Source organism: Silurus aristotelis, assembly GCF_946808225.1.
Source record: "Silurus aristotelis genome assembly, chromosome: 13".
NCBI lineage: Eukaryota > Metazoa > Chordata > Actinopteri > Siluriformes > Siluridae > Silurus > Silurus aristotelis.
Window position 1 is genome coordinate 18,075,621 of NC_139586.1, and position 21,052 is coordinate 18,096,672.

A 21,052-nucleotide genomic window follows, 5' to 3' on the forward strand; every position below is an offset into this window, starting at 1 on the left:
ATTCCTTTGTTAATAGGGTAGGGGTGCAGGGGCAGGAAAACAGAACAAATTAGGGCAGGGAAACTAATGTCATTTAAACTGGATATTAATACTTTTTGCTGTCATCTTTGATGCTTTTTGTAAATGTAGGCAACAATTAATATATCAAATAAATGATTAAATAAAGAACACAATGAGGGATTGAATGCATGGACATAATGTCACAATATTTTCTGCAGAATGTTGGTGTCATAAGGATTGTTACACCACAGGAAACTTGTATATGGATTTAGCGTTTTTAATTTTTTTATATACATTTTTGTAAGCCTGACAATGTTCTGACAATTGTCATTCTCCCAAAGAGTACCAGTAATTATGGAGTTGGCATACTACTCAGCACATTTCTACACCCATGGCAGCCTCTGTAAAGCACCACCCCCACTGTGTCTATGGGTGGCCTTAATAAACCCAACCGATCTGTTTTCTGATATTCTACTGGTGGTGCATTACCTTTACTAAACTTCTACAATCTACATAAAACACACACGCAAAGTAGATAGACAAGTGCTCTGATCAGTGCATTGACCATTCGCCCATCCTCAAGTGAGTTTGTGATTTAATTATTCTTTTCTTTTCTTTTTTTATTGTTAAATGATTTCTGGGATTACTCTGCACATTTGGTGATTTATAAAAGTCAAGTATAGATTTATTAAAGTCTATACATTGTAGATATATTTCATCTCAACAATCATCAAATGTGTACACATCAAAGTGTAGTTTATCATTTATATAATTCATGTTCTGCTAATAGACTGGTTATACAGTAGTCAAGCAAAACAGAAAGTCTTAAAAGTTACTTCCAGCTAAATGCTGATTTGTGTGTGTGTGTGTGTGTGTGTGTGTGTGTGTGTGTGTGTGTGTGTGTGTGTGTGTGTATGTGTGTGTGTGTGTGTGTGTGTGTGTGTGTGTGTGTGTGTGTGTGTGTGTGATGATGGAGGTAGATACAACATTGCATAGATAAGGCTCACATGTGGTTTTTTGTACTTGCAATGTTTGCAAAAAAAAAATGAACACACTAAAAAAAATAGCTAAAAAAAAAAGCTCTTTTGCAGCCTCAAGTAATTCTTACAAGTAAGAACATGTGCTTGTGTGCTCTGTATGCAAAGGCCTAGTTTTTCATCTATGTCACAAACATGCTGCCCTTTTTCTTTTACCACAAAACGTGGCCTTTGCCAGATTTTAAATGTGCACTCGCACTAGTTCTCATTTATGAAGGCGTTGCAAAAAAAAAAAACCACAACAAATGTCAACGTCAGCGCCTTTATCACTGCATCAATGACGAATGTTACAGAAAGGTAAGTTATGTTGTGGTTACCTTTCTATCTGAGTCTTAGTTAATCTTTGTCACAATTTAATCAGGTATCATTGACACTTTCAGGATTTGATAATGTATAAGTTCCTTTTCTTATTTGATAAAAGGAGCATTTGTAGCTTATTCACAGGTTTCATGCTGGCCTTAAGCAGAAAATTATGACTTTTAAAGTGCCACTTGTTAGTATTGAGATGGGCCTCATACTAGTTCTCTAAACACACAATCCTATGTTTGTTCGGTGTCTATAGAATCTTTATGATGCGAGTATGTAAGGTATACGGAATGTCTTTGTCTGGGCTCACACATTGCTGATTACTGTGTCTTCTTACCAAATCAGGAACTGGAGTTTTTTCCAGTGTGTATACAGTATATACTTGTCTGTTAATTACATTAAACTGAAGAAAAATGTATGTGCCATTCTGTGTGCTGCCACGGGCATCGTAGATCGCATGGGAAACCTCTTCAATAATACATTTTTTGTTCGGGCATGATAAAAATCTAACAGCACTCAAGTGGGCAAAATGTCTTAGAACTACATGGGACCTGTTTTTAAAGTAAAATTGAGACATCTGGGATGTTCAGGATTTTCTAAAATGTTCACTTTTGTCTCCCACACTGGTGTTCATGTAACTGAATTAATAATTTAGATTAAACATTCAAAAAGGCATAAACATTTTTAACATGTGATTCTTCATGATGTCTTGTCATAAACAAGATAAATATGTTTTTCCTGTACTAATATTTTCAAGATCATTAATTTACCTAATTTTGAGGTTGTGACATTTTTATTTTCTTTACCTCTAGAATTACTGCCAAAATTACCTTGAACCTTATCTCAGATTGATATCAGGCACTGGATTTTAAAATGTATATGAATATGTTTTTGAATATGTGCTTTCACACTATATGTTGCTCATTTTGCTCATATGGCACCTGGCCACAGACAGCAGGTCATCATCTCCCATTGATTTTCTGCTGCACCAATCTTACACATCAGTTGTTTTTTGTAGACGAAAATACTGTTTAGAAGCTTACTCAGACACTCAGAAAGCCGCTCATTTACTGGCAGAGTGTAACATTAGTCTACAGCTCAGTGATGTAGCATTCGTATAAACCTAAAATGATAAAAATGCAGGCTGGTTGACCATATCTACACAAATTGGGTTAATTTTAAGAGTCTTAATTTTAGAGTTTATCAGTATATCTGAAGTAGTCTTAGACTAGTTTTGCAGTTTGTTGTAATTGAGGCTGGAACTTACTGATATCTTAAACGATGCCTTGTGTAATATATTGGGTTTCTTTGCAGCTCTCGCAGCCATATGGCTCATCAAGGTCAATATCAGATTTCACTTAACTGTCCTGAGGAAAATGATGAGACAATGAGTGAGGAATTCCAGTCTGGACTTCTTCTGGCCTCAAAGGCCTCTACTGATCAATCCCTTGACCTAAGCAGGGTGGTGAAAGGACAAACATTTAGCTACAATCACAACCCTGTACGGCCCAGTCCTACCCAGTCCTGTGTAAAATTAATCCAGAATGATAAATTAATAAGACCAGGCCAGCAGGTGTTGTACCCCAAGCAGGCTGATAATGACAGAAGAAGAGATCATGGCTGGCACTTCCCTGCTTACAGCAGATGTCTTGGCGCAGGCCAAACAAGCAGTCTACCATCATACTTGCCTTCTTCTGAGGACCAGACTTACCTGGGGGTTAGCTGCATTTTTCCCAGTTGGCATCACTCCCATCAAGGTACACACAGCCTCAGCCTTAACAGTCTGGATCAGCCTGGATCTCTCCATACTTTTCTCACAACTGGATCCTCTATACACACCAAGCAGGTGATGCCATTCCCAAGCTTTTACTGTGGGTACCATGGTCCAGTTCCATTGCATGTAGATCCTCAGGAAGACCTAAACCCCAGGTCTGAATATGAACAAGGACGCAAAGGTATCTAAATACAGCCTGTCAAAACCCACCCGGACTGCCAACAAGTGTAAACAGATTGATAAATTGTAACAAATATAAATTTTTCACTGCAAGCTAAGCATTTTGACCTAACTCTTTTTATATCCCACAGATACTAAGCAATTAGGACAAAAACATAGCACTAAAAAGTGAGTAGCTGATTCACGTTTGACAATACTACAGTACAAAAATAAAGGGATTTAACCCCCCCCCCCCCCATAAAAAAAAGGACATATATGTATTTTTGATATATGTATATATGTATTTTAAATACGTATTACAAATATAAAATAGGATTTTGACACTAGATAGGGTTGGTGAAAATGGCTTCATATTTGTATAATTTTGTTTAAGGTTTTGTATTTTTAAATTATTGTAAAATACTTTGTAAATTCTTCATGATGACTAAAAAAACATAAAAATGAGGCCTCTGATTGGTGCCTACACAGTAGTTTACCCAGACTTGTTGAGATCAGAACAGAAAATGTATCCATATGGAAGAATTGCTGCCAGCTTCCAAATAGGTGTATAATGACTGATAAATATTTAATTGCCGAATACTGTACATTAATTGGAGTAGCTGTTCAGTAGGATCTTGATTTTGAATACCATTGCAAGAATGACTGCCTGACACATTATTATATTTATGGGTAACAATTAAATGATTAATTAGCCCTTTGTTACCAAACACCAAGTAACTAAACTAGGATACAATTATGAGTCATTCGCCAACTGTTAAACATTAAACTGTTGGTTACTTTAAAACTAATCTTCATCTGAGAGATCATAGGCATTATGTATGTGAATATTTGATCTGTTAACTGGTTGCATATGTCGGATTTATTGCATGACTCAGCCAGAGAGAAACTGTTGCTATCAAGGACAGATCAAATAGGCTACAAACAGATGGTTTGCAAAGAAATGTTATGCTCCCTTGTAAAAGTATTTTGTAGTATTATTAATATAGAAAAATACAGTAGTTTATTTTGATACATGGTGTGCCTGTTGTATTGTGTAGTTTACCTTAATACACTTAAAGTTAAGGTATTTTATTTTATTTTTAAATACATTTTCATGTATCTTTGCCCAACCCTGTTATATTTAATCTGTTATATTTAACCACTTATATTTATATCTGATTGGGGGTTTCTTTTCCACAGTGGTGCTGTTTCCAGCAGACCTGAGCAAAAAAGTCCCTGCAGCACAAAGCTTTCTCAAGAACAGAGTAAGCACTCTTAACTAATTCATTCTCTTGCAGAAATCATGGACACTAATTTGTGGCCATGCTCTACATCATAATGATTAAATGAGTAATTGATGTTAAAGAAATTCCAAGCACACTTTCTCTGTGAGGCTTCCTCTAAAAATCTTTGTGGAATCAATGGTAAAAACAGACACCAATGTGAACATGATTTGATCTTCTCTGATTATGCTCTGACCTGGTTTTTATAATATCTACAGTATTGATCATTCCATATAGCTTAGACAATTTTCATTTCATTACATCAGCTTCACTACAGAAGTTCATCTGGGTTCTTAGTCTATTTGTGTTTTTTATACACTAAATTCAATGACAGAGTTTCTCATATCACTATTATGCTGATTAAATATAAACTACATATAGTTGGAAAAGTCATGTGTCCCAATACTTTTGTCCATATAAAGTAGGTCAAAGATGTACTACACTTCTTTCACTCATCTCTTTTGCATGCACAGGAAAAGTGTTTGTCACGTATGAGGTGGACAGTGAAGATCATCTTAAAGAGGTCATCAAGTTCGTGGCCTTGTTAAGAAACAATGGCTTTGACACGCATGTACGATCATATGCATCATCTTTTGCATCTTTTGTGTTTCCAGAAAGCATCGTGAGGTGACAAATAATTTCCATTTGTATGTCTATAGATTGATGTCTTTGAACAGCAGCTTTATAGCATCAGCAAGATTGACTGCATGGAAAGATATCTCAATCAGGTAATGCATGTGAAGGTTTGTTTTTCCTTTCCTTCATTTAAAATCTTTCCAAGATCTTGATCAGTACCAATGCATTATTTTTATTAAGAAAGCAAACAAAATACAAAAAAAAATACGTTTAACTTTTTATCCATTTATGTTGACATTCATTAAAAAAAATAAAAAATAAATGTTTCATCAAAATCAAAACTTCATCATATCATTTTAATCATATTAAAACAATTACATTATTTTTATCCATTTACTCTAGAAATAATACTGTATAAGAACAAGAGCATAAATATAAACTTGCAGCAAGAACCACTGTTAGAGAATATAAATCTATATTTATCACTTTCTGAATTGTGAAATCAGCAACTCTTTGGTATAAATTTGGATGGACTGATAGAACATATTACTTCAGTCAAATTTGCAGTGACCCAAAATAGTTTGCAATTTTTGTCAACTTTATTTCAAAAGAAACTATTACTGCATTTTGATTACTAAATTGCTGTTTGTCTTTTTGCAGAAAGATTACCTAATTATCATGATCATTAGTCTGAAGTATTTTAAGACAGTAACCGGAGCTGGTGTAGGTGTGGACTGTGATGAAAGGACCTCAAACACTGTGTACATCCACAAACAGGTGTCTATAAACTCCTAATTCTTGTCTTTATAGGGTCACACAAATAAATGTTCATTGTTACTTTTGTTATTAAATAAAGTTCATATACTCTTCCTCTTAATAGTGTACCATGTAAAAATGTATACTGTGTCTTTTGTTTGCTACTCAGCTTCAGAATGAATTCATTCAGACTGGATGCAGAAACTTCAGGGTAGTGCCGGTGCTTTTTCCCGGGGCTAAAAAGGTAAATGTTTTGCTTATTAGTTCAGCTTTTCTATTAGTGACTAGACGTTTGAGAGGTCAAATTAAAGGCTGCGAGTTCAAAAGCACAGCTCTATGAATTTGACTGAATGGAAGTATATAGTATGCATATAGAAAATGAATAAGTGGTAATGTAGTGATGACCTCTCAATCTCTGCTTAACTTGTAGACAAAATGAACCAATATTATTTTTGCATGTTTTTGAACCAGGGGTATCAAATCCTTTTAAAATCTCATCTTTCTAAAACCGAGGATTAAAGGGCAGCATTTCACAATAATATGCTTCAATATGTGTGGGATATATATATATTTTTTTATTAAAAAATGTACTTGTGTACTTAAAATGTGAGATAAAATATATTCTTTTGGAAGATCTATCTATCTATCTATCTATCTATCTATCTATCTATCTATCTATCTATCTATCTATCTATCTATCTATCTATCTATCTATCTAACTTTAATTTAATCTATTCTATCTCTTACTTTGATTATGCTACACTCCTCAGAGCTATGTTCCCTGTTGGCTGCAGAACACACATTTGTACAGCTGGCCAAGGGACTGGGATGATATTCTGCGCCGACTCATGCGAGTGGAGAAGTACAACCCGCCACCTATTGGCCCGCTACCCACCATCTTCTCCATGCCTATTTAACCAAGATTCATTTGAGACAATCACAGTACAGCAGACTTGGACAATTGTATGATGGGACATCAGTATAGATACTGGTGTAAAATGTTATGTTTGGCATCATGTAGAAGAAATAAAAATATGAGATTATTACGCAGGTTAAATTTGCATATAATATGTATGTACATATAACAAATGCGCATTGTAACAAACAAGTTGGCGAAAAGGTCTTCAAGAAAAATGTCCACACGCACATTAAATGATTTAATAACCATAAACTGAAATTGAGCAGATTGCTGTTTTCTTTTTTAAATTATTATTTCATTAGAGGTTTTATTAGGGTTGCATCACTTAAGACAACTCTGCCATTTGGTAATTTAGTACTGAGCAAATGCTTAAAGTGCACATAAAAAAATACCAACTTGCCACGATCACAAAAAAAGAATGTAACACAACATATTATCATCTAATCATTTTGTTCCTAAATAAATATTTACATGTAAATAATAAATATGAGCAAAATGTGGTAAGGCAAATCTGCCATATCCTGACAAGCTACTGTGTTCTGTGGTGCAAAAATGCAGACACAAAACCTCAAATACCACCCAAATAAATCAAATGTAATTCTGTAATTAAAGCGTGTGATAAAAGTACCTTCATTGTATTTGATTTGTTCTGAGTGGAAAAAAAACAAAACTACATAAATGTCAATTGCATCGATCTGTCCCAGTTTAGTTATATCCCTTATAATAGAGAATATTTTATAAATTACACTAGCAAAGACTAATGGTTTAAATGAATTAAAATAAATTGTTGTATGGCAGCAGCAGTTGGATAAACACAAGTTACAGTGGCTTAAAACACTTGATCTTTTTGCACCTGATGCACAGCAACTTGAGGCAATTAGGCAATGTAAAGTTCCAGAATCCTAACCAAAGTTTACAGTCTCCTGATATCACTTTATATTATTTTTGAGTATTTTAAAGAAGATCCACTGGTTACCAAGGTACTAATATAGAATGCATTTAGTAAAGAACACAAGTGACTATATCTCCTGTTACCCGATTGCCTCTAAATGTTGCCATGCATCGCATTCCAAGATTTCATTTAAGATTATGATCTTTTTTGGCCCAAAACACATAAGGGTTTGGTATTACACTTCTACACGTTTAAATATTTAAAGTTATAATAGTGTTGCATTATTTACAGTCTGAATGGTTTATGAGGTCACTGGCCTGACAATGTGAAAGGTCAGAGATGGAGTAGTCTAGTTGAACATGATCGATCCAGGGTCCTGGTTCATCATTTGGGCCATGTGTCGTAGCACGTCTTTCTTGGTGATGATCCCGAGTAATCGTCTGAGGAGCAGAGAAATATAATATCATAATATGGAGTCAGAAAACCTGAATTACCACATGGATTATACATTTACCACCCACTTCACTAAGAACACCACTTCTTTCTTTAAGTTATTTAATCAGCCTCTCATGTGGCAGCAGCACAATGCAAAAGATAACAAATACAGGTATAGGTTAAGAGTGACAGTTAATGTTTACATCATCATAAAGTGCAAATTTGGTTACATTGAGAGTGGCATGTATTTTGGTACCAAATTTTGGGTGCCAATGACAATGGAGAAGGTTTTAGAATAAAAACCAACAGAGTGTGTATACAGTAGCTTACTATATTTGTAATTGATTTGAAAAGATCCTTTGTTTTTTCCATATTGTACAAACCATACCAACAGTGTTAGCCTAATTAACTTGCATGAGTGTTTTTTTTACAAAAACTACAATAATATCTCTGATAATAAAGTCTGCTTAATGCTATAAATGCATTTGTTTTATGACAACCTCTATAAACATAAGTGTACTTGGCAGATTATTTGCCATTTGCTATTTTACAAATCAACATAAACCAATCAAGCCATGCAGATACATTTTAGCTCTGATGTGCCCTCTAGTGGACAGTAGATTTCAACCTCTTAAATACACAAATGTGGACTGACTAGTGGGGAGAGTGTGTTGAGAAGATGGAGGGAGTATTTTGAGCAGCTGATGAACTGGAAAATAAGAGAGATGGGTGGATGGTGTGGGGATGGTGAAGCAGGAAGTGGATAGGATTAGTAAGGAGGACATGAGAGCAGCGATTAAGAGGATGAAGTGTGGAAAGTCGGATGGACCAAATGACATACCGGTAGAAGCATGGAGATGTTTAGGTGAGATGGCAGTGAAGTTTTTAACAAGATTGTTTAACAGGATTTTGGAAGGTGAAGGGAATGGAGAAGAGGTGTGCTGGTACCGATCTTTAAGGACAAGGGAGATGTGCAGACCTGCAGTAACCACAGGGGAATTAAGTTGGTCAGTCACAAAATGAAGTTATGGAAAAGAGTAGTAGAAGCCAGGCTGAGAGAAGAGGTGACCATCTGTGAGCAATTGAGTGAAAGAAAGGAGATAAACTGGAGGTAGCAGAGCTGAAGATGTTGAGGTTTTAGTTGGGAGTGACGACGATGGACAGGATTAGAAACGAGTTTATAAGAGGGACCGTGCATGTAGGACGTTTTGGAGACAAGGTGAGGGAGGCCAGATTGAGATGGTTTGGACATGTGCATGGGGTATATTGCTAGGAGAATGCTGAGGATGGAGCCACCAGAAAGAAATAAAAGAGGAAGGCCAGGGAGGCGGTTTATGGATGTAGTGAGGGAAGACATGCAGGTAGTTGGGTTGAAAGAGGCAAATGTAGAAGACAGGGGGGTATGGAGACAGATGATCCGCTGTGGCGACCCCTAATGGGAGAAGCCGAAAGAAGAAGAAGAAATACACAAATGTTGATGTGAGAATTGCTGCAAACTACTTTCTTTGGCTTCTCCCATTAGGGGTCGCCACAGCATATCATCCGTATTCGTGATCCTCATGTTCGATTTGGCCCGGTTTTTTGCTGGATGCCCATTCTAACGCAACCCTCCCCATTTATCCAGGCTTGGGACCGGCACTAAGAGTGCACTGGCTGGGTTGGTTCCCTGACCGGGAATTGAACCTGGGCCGTGGCGTTGCGAGCGCCGAATCCTAAGCACTAGACCACCAGGGAACCCACCTGCTGCAAACTAAATTATAGTAATCCCCCGTTTACATGGACACAAACCCAAAAATGATATTTTACGTATATAGTACTTTACTGTTTTAACATTTTACTTCATTTTATAATAAAAATGATATTTTTATCAATAAATGTAAACAAAACTCCCTAAAAACAATTCCCTATAGGTTTTTTGTCTATCGTGCTATCTGCGAGAGACCGGGAAAATCAGCTAAACAAATGAGTTATATGGCAAATGCAAGTCGGCAATAAACCGGTGGCACGAGTTTCAGACCGCGGTAAATAGGGTGATTACTGTATTAGGATACAGTATGTATACAACAGTACTGTTAATACTAACAAACAGCATCAGGAAATAATAATTATTAATGTTCTAGTGGGGTGTAGTTTCCTTTTTTATATGCTCTTACCCACTGCGAGTGACAAGGCACTGGCGAAGGCCAAGTTTACGAAAGATGTCCACCACGGTCTCCATAGGTGTGTGGTCAGTGACCGTAAAGGGGCTAAGATTGAGGATGCGCCTTAGCTTCAGGGGCTGAGGGTTTGAGGCTGGCAGCTGGGGTGCATCCTCGGTGAAGTATACCACTGAGTTACTTACCACTCCATCCTGCTTCTGACGTGCAGTCTCTACATTTACATTGACAGAGGAGATGGCATGGGTTAAATAATGATGCATAAGAAATACTAAAGAAAAGTACAAAATTATTTGTTAAACATGAATTGTGTTATTTAAATCCTAATTCACAAAGTTTGCAAGCGTGACTAAAAAGTGGCCTTACTTATAGCCAGGGTCAGATCCCTGCGCTGCACAAAACCGATGAGTCTCTCAGACTCTCGCGAGACAACCACAGGGAAGCCGTTGTAGTCCGTCTCTTTGATGAGCATCTCTACATCCTCCACTGTGGTGGAGTCCTGCGTGAGAACTGAAAGCTGTGGCTCGTTCCTGCGTGGTCGCATCACATCAGTGGCCAGCGTGCGGTGGGTGAACTCATCCTGATCCAGGTATGGGTAGCCGTTCAGACGGATGTGTGCCTCATAAATTCCCTCTTTACCAAACGCATCCGCCACCCACTTACTTGTAACAGCGGCGGCCATTAGCGGCACAATGTACTCTAACCCACCAGTCAGCTCAAACATAATGACAACCAGGGACACAGTCATCCGAGTGACTCCACCTGAGAGGAGGAAAAAAGAAAGTAAAGAAGAAATGTGATGCAAGAAAAAGAATTCCAACATGATGAATTCCCAAAGATGAATTCCCAGGCAATAGGTGAATCATACTCTATACGTCATTTATCTATAATTTGTTTCATTAAAGTTGATTCCTTTTAAACACTAATTAATAGTTTATACAAAGTCATAAAGTCTTTTTGTCAAGTCTGCTTTGTTATTGCTCCTATAACACACCCTAGTTTTAAACTCTAACTTGGTCAAAATTAGAGCTGCAACAACTAATTAAAAAAATCGATAATGAAATTCGTTGTGAACGAATGCCGTTATTGATTAGTTGGGCTGCTCAAGTTACGGGTTAGCATGACGGCAAGATAACACAGCCACTTGCGAAAATGGCAGACAGTGCAGGGTCAACCGGCAGCGGGAATAAATGTGCGTCCCAAGTCATCCAAGGCATGGGAGAGTTTAATATTAAACGCAAGGCATGAGAACATTTTATATTAAATGCAACAAAGAAAACTGTACCTGAAAGTTATGCAAAGCTGAGCATGTGTGGTATGGAAGTACCACAGTGATGCACAAGCACGTGAAATGAATGAAGGTGAAACATCAGCACGGTAAGCAGAAACTGTGTAAACCTCATAATGTGAAAATAGTATAGTTTAATGCAGTGAAACTATGTAAACTGTTAGTTTAATAACTTCGGGACAGTCGCACTGGATCTTTTTAAAGCAGTAATTAACAGCAGCAGTAAACGATTACATTTTATAAAAATTTGATCTGATTATGTCATCGATTATTAATTACACAATCAGATCAAATTTTTATTCGATTTGAATGTGGTTTATGTAAACGAAAATTTCGAGCTTTCTATAAATATATATATATCTGGGAGGCAAATATTCACTGAGATTCAGGTTGTTTTATTTATGTGTTTGTGAAGCGAGATGACATGGCAAAGAGTTGTTTATTTTATTTTACAAAAACACAGCGTTTTGTTGTTATTATAAGTGTATACAAATAAAATTAGACATTTTACAGATTCGAATGATGTATTGTTCTTCTCTGTACGATCAAAAATGACAGTAATTTAAGTTCATTTCGCCATTATGAGGGAAAAAAAAACACAAAACGCCACCCAGAGGATTAATTGTTTGAATCATGGCGGATTTGGCGTTGGATTTGAGGCGCATAAATAAAACAAATGTTTACTGATTAAAAGTGTTTTTCGGTGGAGTTTATTATTTTTTTTTATATCTGCATAAAGAAAGGACAACGTAAGTAAAATGTTGTTACCTAATGAATGTGTCCAGGCTGAACATCTAGATATAGAACACAAGCAGAGAAAAGATGATGATGATGATCAGGTGATCAGGAATGTCTCTGTTCTCAGTCATGTTTACATCACTGACTCTCTCTGTCTCATCCACATTAACTTTACTTTTTGTTGCTTTCTGCCCTGCTGATTCTTAGCTTTGTAAACTAGTCTACATCTGTGGTGAGTGAGAGCCAGGACATGATACACCAGTGGATTGAAAAAGACGCGGACTGACAGGTAATCCGTATTATATAAATATATCCGTATATAAAAATATTGACATTTTACCAAATCAGTGGATTAAAACTCAAGTAATTTTTTGAAAATTTTTAAAATGTAATAAGTAGAAAGTACAGATATTTGTGTCAAAATGTAATGAGTAAAAGTAAAAAGTTACTGAAGTAAAGTACTGATACCAAATAAATCTACTTAAGTACAGTAACGAAGTATTCTGGTTTATAGCGAATAATTATGCATGTCTACACCAATATATATTACTTTTTTCTTTTTTCTCAGTTCCATTCCCTTTAATAGCATTTGCCTACTACAACAGTATCTTATCTTTTTTCAAATGTGAGTTAATATAGCTTTACTACGTTCAAATGGTTTTTAATGTTTGTATATTGATTTTATGCATATATCTTTTAATTCTACAAAATTAAATTAATTATATATTAATTATATCTTTACAAATAAACAAAATATCTATATTATCTATAGTTATAACAATGTTGTCATATTATATATAGATTTTTTAAGCATGGTTATAAACATGCCATCTGCAAAATACAATATAAATGTTGATTTACACAAATTGCTTCACCTTTCATACTCAAATGCTGTTTCTTTTTTATAGAAAGAAACAAATATGCATGAGTGAATTTGTTCAAAGGAGAAATCCCCCATGCACTAGTCAACAAGCAGCCACAATGAACTTTAAAATGTTAATATAAGGATCTCAATATGTGGATTTTGCATTTTTAAAATACACTTTTATACATAGATAACCTGAATTAGGGTTTTATATAGTTATAATAAGAAAAAAAATAAACAACAAAATAATAATTATAAAAATTATTATCTGATTAATCGAAGAAAAGAAAAGAATCAAAATAATCGATTATCAAAATAATTTTTAGTTGTAGCCCTAGTTATAATATATAGCTTTAGAGCTTCAAATAAACTATTGGTGCAAAGAGACTCTGACTATAAAAGATAAATTCTACAATCACATTTATGGTGTTGTATGCAGCTTAAACCCATAAGGTAATCAGCAGAGTGGAGCCTCTACTTTGCTACACTGTTTTACCGAGACATGCTGCAGCCCCCACCATGGCGTAGAGGCCAGGAGTGACACAGTCTGCACCCGGACGACACCAGTTCTTGAAGATGATCCATTCATGGTGGTGGTAGGCCATCTGCTCCACAGCAATGCCCACTATCCGTCCTGCAATAGCTCCAACTGCCATACTGGGTATGAACAAACCTGATGGGATCTGGGCAAAGCAGCAGCAGGACAGAGAACAACAGAAGTTAGATAGATATAGATAGTAAGATAGATAGTTTTTATAAATGGAAAATATAAATACCGTATTTTCCAAACTATAAACCGCTACTTTTTTCCCACTCTTTGAACCCCGTGGCTTAAACAATGAAGCGGCTAATTTATGGATTTTTCCTGGGTTTTTTCCGGTCATGCCAAAAAACTGAGCCCCATAACATTATATGTTCAAAATAAAAATCTTTGTAAAATTCAGTGGGTGCGGCTTATATTTGAGTATGCTTAATAGTCTGGAAATTACAGTATATAAATATATACTGTATATACTGTTCAACCTCGATACTCGCGGCAGTTACCTTCTATGACCCATCGCGTTAACAAAAACCTCAAGGTTTTGGCTCTCTCCTTTTGATGGTTTATTTTTCAAGGAAAATTGTACATGTACTGTACTGTAAAAATTATGAATTACTTGTCATAAATGTTTTACTTACTACTTTTAATGAATAATTTAATAATAAACCAATCACGGCTTCTCGCGAACTATCATATTTTTCGTGAGTTACTCTTAGATCCAAATGAAAAGTCGCAAACTATCGAGGTCATGAGTGTCAAGGTCACGAGTATCAAGTTTCCACTGTATATATACACACACACACACACACACACACACACACACACACACAGACACACGTAAAAAAGCAGTGACCTACCTTCATGCCAAATGTAAAGATAGTGATGACTATTTTAAAGATCAGTGCAAGTGCTAATTGCCAGAGTGCATTGTAGACCCCTGGTCCAGCTGGTCTGTCTGGTATATCATCCTCTGGACGGCTCATGTTAGGGTTATTGATGTAATCGCAGAGTTGGGAGGACTCAAAAGCACCACAGTCATTAAATAACTCAGAGATGAGCTCGCTTGTGCTGCGGCGTGTGTATGGGTTGGGGAAAGCCAAGATGGCTGTAATGCCTGTCACCACGATTACCTCCAGGACAGGGTACTTGCCGAGGCGAGTGGTCTTCCTGCGACGGCACCAGGCAATGTTGCCTCGGATAAACAGGGTGCCCCAGAGGCCTCCAAATACCCCAAGCAGAATGAAGGGAACTAGCTCAGCCATGTACCATGGTGTGTGATATTCCACATAGAATAGCACCAGGCGGTTGTTGCCAAATGGGTTGATAGAGCGCAGAGTGAAGGCAGCAACCAGCGCAGCGAAAAATGAGCGCCACAGAGTCTTAAGGGGAAAGTAATAGCTCACCTGAAAGAACCAAAAGATGCTTTAATAGGAAAGGGTTCATAACAGAAAGCTGTATTCAATACTTTCGATATGTAGACAAAAATATATTGGTATTAGCACAGTTCTAAAATGATTCCTTTTAATTTAATATCACATGGTTGTGGTTTAATAAGATACTGATTCCTGTGATTTGAGTACCTCCTCTAAGCTGAAAAGCACTCCACCTATTGGAGCACCAAATGCCACAGACACTCCAGCAGCTGCAGCAGCTGATAAAACCTAAAAATCAAACACAAAATGCAGCGATAGTGTTACTCCTAGACATGTCATACATCAACATGAATAAATGAAAAAAGATCGAAATAAAAATTCAATATAGGTGTATCGCGTTGCCAGCAGTGCTTCTCACCTCTCTACGTTTGCCTTCATTCTTGCTGTATTTAGAGAAAAGGCTGCAAAAGAGGTTTCCACAGCAGCAGGCTACATGCACCAGTGGTCCTTCCTTTCCCAGGCTTAGGCCAGACGACACGGCCAGCACCAGTGTAACCGTCTTAATCAGCAGGGTCCACTTCCCAAGGTAACCTCGAATTATAAACCCACTCAAGATTGTCTTTATCTGGCAAACAAGACACAAATCCAATTTAGGATAATTGGTGTATACCGTAATTTCCGGACTATAAAGCGCACCCATATATAAGCCGCACACACTGAATTTGACAAAGATTTTTATTTTAAACATAAATAAGCCGCACCTGTCTATAAGCCGTCTACATTGTCTACTAATGAATTGAAACAAAGACAGTGTCTGTTACACGGGTGAAATATGTTGTGGCTCCTTTAAGAGCAGAGCGACATTTTGGGAATAGGCTGCCGCTGCATTTTTCCACTATTACTGCATGTGTGCAAGACCGAGGAATATGTCCTTATTATTTTCTGATGCTCATTTCTTCTAAGTTTCTTTGACTAACCCGTAACACTGTTGCCAAGAAAAATAAAAAAGCACGAGTTTTGGAAACCTGTCTGTGCTTATATGATTTTTGTTGCAACTGGAGTTAGCGAGCTCTCCCTTCACCCAGACTCAACGCGTTACAACGGCTTGTATCTAAACAGTAGCCTACCAAGAAAGTCATTGTTCACTGTCTTCCTCCTTCCATTCACAACTATTTCTCTCGGGAGTTTTTCTTTTGGCATCGTGAGGCGTTTAAAAATCAATACCGATGGAAGTTTTTTCTCCCGATGCCGTGCAGCTCAGAACACAGGTGAGGTGCGTTTTTTTGTTTCCGTTCGGAAATTTCATTGGTCTAATGTTATGGGGCTCAGTTTTTTGGCTTGAAGTTTGTGAAACCGGGAAAAACCCAGGAAAAATCCATAAACTAGCCACTTCATTGTTTAAGCCGAGGGGTTCAAAACGTGGGAAAAAAGTAGCAGCTTATAGTCAGAAAAATACGGTAATTAATAAATATAATTGGAATAAAATACAGTTGTCATAGTCTGTAGTCTAATTTTATTGAAAACCAAATAATATTCTTAATTGTAGTGTTTAAATTTGTAATAATTGTTACTGTTTCTGGAGAGATAATAATTCTGAGATGTTCAAATCCCTGTTATGGTTCTTGTATCGAAACAACTTACCTCTGGTATTCCTGATCCACAGGCATACGGAGCAAACACTCGTACCAGAGAAACAGCCAGAAAGGAGAAGAACAGCGCCCACAGCACGTACAAGAAGTAATTTAACACGTAGGCACCAGCACCCTAAGCACAATACACAAAAGAGAATACAATTTAGCTACCCATTCAAATTTTTTCCTGTCATTTACTGTAGTTGGCACTAAATACACAAAACAGCCTAACCAATATAAAATCATATATTAAGATTCTATCATTTCAGAGACGTCTCTTAAAAATGTTTAATAATAAAGACTATAAGGCTAACTCACAATTTTCATATACTGTCTGTTTTTCTATACTGTCTCAACTCTATACAATTATAAAGGGTGATGTTATCAGAATGTTTGCAATGATCAGCATGGGTCCACCCCTACCTCAGAGTGTCCTGTCATCAGTTCTGCCCATTTCTGCCACTGAGGACATTTGTCCCTGTCTGCAAATGTAGTCTCATTTGACGTCCAGCAGCACTGCTCATGGCTGTACCAGAATGCAGACAGACAAACCCCCTCCTTTAGGTCCGTCATCCAGTCCACAGCCAGGTCTATCACTCCTGCCAAAGTGCCTGGGGCAGAGGAAAAGAATCATCACACTGACCATCAACCAATCAGTGCTGATCAACCCCACATCAACACACTGAGTTGTGTACCTGATAGCAGTCCAATAAGCAACATGACCACCCATCCTGACCAAGCATCAAGTAGGCTCTTTACAAATTCCCAGATCGACTCCTTCCTCCTGTTGCGGATCTAAGCACAATATTACCAATCAGTAGGTGTTATGCAATATGGCCCAAAATTTGTGTACGCCTGACCATCACACCCATATGTGCACATTTTATAAACTGTTTCTACAAAGCTGGAAGCACACAATTATGTAGAATATCTTTGTATGATGTGGCATTAAGATTTCCTCTCAGTAGAACTAAGGGACCCAAACCTGTAAGGAACCCAAACTTGTAAGGGATTTGAACCTTCAGCAGGGCACTGCCCTTTTGTAGAAAAATCTGTGAAGACATAGCTTAGAGTAGAAGATCTCTGACATCAAGCCCACTGAACAGCTTTGGGATGAACTGTCACCAGACCTCCTTGACATTAAAACATTCATGATTAACAGCTTATGAATCTTGTTAAACTCATGTGGCTCTTATACCTTCCTGTGGCGGTCAGTGTCTCTGGATTTCTCCCTGAGCCAGTCAATAGTGTGGAAATCCTCATATGTGCCAACATCTGGAATGGGCTCATCCAGGAAGTCCATCAGGTTCCCAGCCCCATTCATTTCCTCTGAAGGGGTGGCATTGCTGATCACTTAAGAAAAAGATTGCACTGTCAGCCACAAACAAACCTCACAACATTGTCTACAGGTCAAAAATATACTTTTTAAAAAGTTCAAACTTCTTAAAGACTTGGGTGAAAAAAGTGGGAGTTTTGCCACAATCTTCATAATCTGTCCCACCCTACACCAAAGTGATTAATTAAGCAAAAAATGTTTTCATGCAAGGAGCTTCCTAAAGTTCTTAGAGACATTATTAAACAGCATTATCAAAAAACATAATTATTAACACCCCTGCCAGTAGATTGGTTCAATATTTTGCAGGTAGAAACAGTTACTGTTACAATGACAATTAATAATCATCTTTAATTCTACACCTCCATAAAGCTCCTCTACCAAAAAAGCACATTGATGTATGAATAACACAAGTCTAAAAACTACAAACGCTTGAATCAATCAGAAAAAGAACTGAATCTATGAAGAATGGGTAAAATGTAACCACAATGCAGCAGAAAGGTAATTATTTGTTACCAGAGATGTCTTTAAGCTATAACTGACATCAATAGTCCCACAAAGGACTTACACTAGCAACTTACCGTAGTTTCCGGACTATAAAGCGCACCCATATATAAGCCGCAACCACTGAATTTGACAAAGATTTTTATTTTGAACATAAATAAGCCACACCTGTCTTTAAGCAGGTGTCTACACTGAAACTAATGAACTTTACACAGGCTTTAACAAAAGACAGTGCCTGTTACACGGCGTAACGGGTGAAATATGTTGTGGCTCCTTTAAGAGCAGAGCGGCATTTTGGGAATAGTGTGCCGCCGCATTTTTTCCGGTATTACTGCATGTGTGCAAGACCGAGGAATATGTCCTTATTATTTTTTAACCTGTAACGCTGTTGTCAAGAAAAATAAAAAAGCACGAGTTTTGGAAACCTGTCTGTGCTTATATGATTTCTGTTGCAACTGGAGTTAGCGAGCTCTCCCATGACCCAGACTCAACGTGTTACAACGGCTTGTATCTAAACAGTAGCCTACCAAGAAAGTCATTATTCACTGTCTTCCTCCTTCCTTTTACAACTATTTCTCTTAAGAGATTTTCTTTTGGCATCGTCGTGTGTTTAAAAAAAAAGTTTTTTCTCCCGATGCCGTGCAGCTCAGAATGCGTTCTCAGAAATTTAATTGGTCTTATGTTATGTCGCTCAGTTTTTGGGCTTGAAGTTTGTGAAACCGGGAAAAACCCAGGAAAAATTAATAAATAAGCCGCTTAAAGCCGCTCTTTGTTTAAGTTCAAAACGTAGGAAAAAAGTAGCAGCTTATAGTCCGAAAAATACGGTACTTTGAGTTTTTGCTCACATGTCTATAATTGTCTATAAGTGCAGGTCATGTGACACTAAGGCAAACCATTACAAACTAGTACATATCATAGTATTAATAAATATGACATATACGAATAAATATATTTAATATGTACTGATTTATACAGACAAACTGTCTTAAATAATAAATAGATTATATAAATAATTTAAAAAGAATTGCTCAATTGCTGTTTACAAGGTATTAAAATTTTACAAAATTGTTATTATTATTAGTAGTAGTAGTAGTGGTAGTATTACTGTTATTATTATTGTGCAAATGTAAAATATGAAATAATAGAAAAAATATTAATTATATATTAGGACAGTACTTAAAATACAGCGGGTAATAAAAAAAATTATAGATAATAATAATAATAATAATAATAATAATAATAATAATAATAATAATAATAATAATAAATATCTGCTTTATTATTATTTTTATTATTATTTGTGTTTCACTGTGTTTATTTTTATGTCCCTGCTTATTATTTTAAGATCATTCCATAAACATGAATGCACCACATTATGTATATATATTATATTATATTATATTATATTATATATATATATATATATATATATATATATATATATATATATATATATATATATATATGCATACAGCTCAGGTAGAGAAAAATTGATAAAAAAAAATCAGTAAATAAACCAGCTGTTATAAATACATTATAAACAATAACAATGAACAATTTTAGTATATGTCTGAAGAGATAATATACTAAATAATCTCAAAATATATATATATTAATGAATATTGAGTGATATCTTGATAATGCATATCTCTTATAAAGATATAAATGAATTATTATGTTTATATAAAAATAGTTGATGAGGATTTTATTAGGGCGGAAATCAAACGACTGCAACATAACATTAACACAAAACCACGAACCGAGGGCATGCTAGACTGAATTTGGAAACAAAAATAAATAAATAAATAAAAAACAGAGTCACAACGTGAATAAATGCATAATTGTAATTTGTATTATTGTAAATATGAGACGTGAAACAGGTGCATTGTAATTTCCCATAAGCGAAAATGTGTCACTTCATGCATGCACACTGGCGCCCTTCTTACCTTCTGCCTCCGCCATTCTTTATTATGAAATAACCGAATATATCAGGTCACTTATATCTGTCTGTGTAGCGAAACCATTATTTAAAAAAGCGATAACTGTTTTAAACGCCACTTTATGGCTGCCATAAAATAATTTACAGCGAGCTAGTAAATAAAATAGCCGTCACTTTCCCAGCATGCAACCGGGTGCGTCTCAAATCAGCAATCCCTTGCTGAAAAAATCCAGTTTGGTCTGACAAACTCCCAGCTTCCAGAACACAACTATCCGAAATTGTTTGTCACGTGTACATTACAGCACACAGTGAAATTCTTCCTTCACATACCAGTGATGTTAGGAAGCTGAAGTTAGAGTGCAGAGTCAGCCATGATACAGCACCCCTGGAGCAAAGAGGATTAAGAGCCTTGCTAAAGGGCCCAAGAGCGGATACCTGGAAATACTGGGGCTTGAATCCCTGACCTTCTGATTAGCAACCCAGAACCTTAACCACGGATCTACCACTTACCCAAAGTCAAGCAATAAATGTCTTAACTAGGGGTCCC

At 36.5% G+C, this 21,052-nt stretch overlaps 2 protein-coding genes across 6 annotated transcripts; one reads left to right on the forward strand and one right to left on the reverse strand.

The window, feature by feature from the left end:
* The first annotated feature begins 374 nt into the window (after positions 1 to 374).
* traf3ip2b (TRAF3 interacting protein 2b) lies at positions 375 to 7,062 on the forward strand. 4 transcript variants are annotated; one of them, XM_083558885.1, is made up of 10 exons: positions 375 to 582; positions 2,658 to 3,100; positions 3,190 to 3,298; positions 3,429 to 3,465; positions 4,477 to 4,541; positions 5,033 to 5,130; positions 5,219 to 5,287; positions 5,796 to 5,912; positions 6,061 to 6,135; positions 6,662 to 7,062. In XM_083558885.1, the coding sequence occupies exons 2-10, from the start codon at positions 2,942 to 2,944 to the stop codon at positions 6,806 to 6,808; spliced, it is 876 nt and encodes a 291-aa protein (XP_083415011.1). In that variant the 5' UTR covers positions 375 to 582; positions 2,658 to 2,941; the 3' UTR covers positions 6,809 to 7,062. The 4 variants fall into 4 exon arrangements, with proteins under 4 accessions (XP_083415011.1, XP_083415010.1, XP_083415008.1 ...); XM_083558882.1 differs by lacking the exon at positions 375 to 582 and adding exons at positions 768 to 912; positions 977 to 1,334 and having other exon boundaries at positions 2,658 to 3,298; XM_083558883.1 differs by lacking the exon at positions 375 to 582 and adding exons at positions 768 to 912; positions 977 to 1,334 and having other exon boundaries at positions 2,658 to 3,298; positions 5,841 to 5,912.
* On the reverse strand, positions 7,038 to 20,774 carry clcn4 (chloride channel, voltage-sensitive 4). Of its 2 annotated transcripts, none has more exons than XR_014536384.1 (12): positions 20,513 to 20,741; positions 17,928 to 18,082; positions 17,425 to 17,524; positions 17,153 to 17,340; positions 16,740 to 16,862; positions 15,517 to 15,723; positions 15,306 to 15,386; positions 14,583 to 15,128; positions 13,681 to 13,867; positions 10,660 to 11,055; positions 10,020 to 10,507; positions 7,038 to 9,974 (listed from the first exon to the last, which is right to left on the reverse strand). XR_014536384.1 is itself a non-coding variant. In XM_083558881.1 (12 exons), exons 1-12 carry the CDS (start codon positions 20,526 to 20,528, stop codon positions 8,052 to 8,054), a joined length of 2,307 nt encoding a protein of 768 aa, XP_083415007.1. In that variant the 5' UTR covers positions 20,529 to 20,774; the 3' UTR covers positions 7,038 to 8,051. The 2 variants fall into 2 exon arrangements, 1 of the variants encoding a protein (XP_083415007.1); XM_083558881.1 differs by having other exon boundaries at positions 7,038 to 8,142; positions 10,291 to 10,507; positions 20,513 to 20,774.
* Between the last annotated feature and the right edge of the window lie 278 nt (positions 20,775 to 21,052).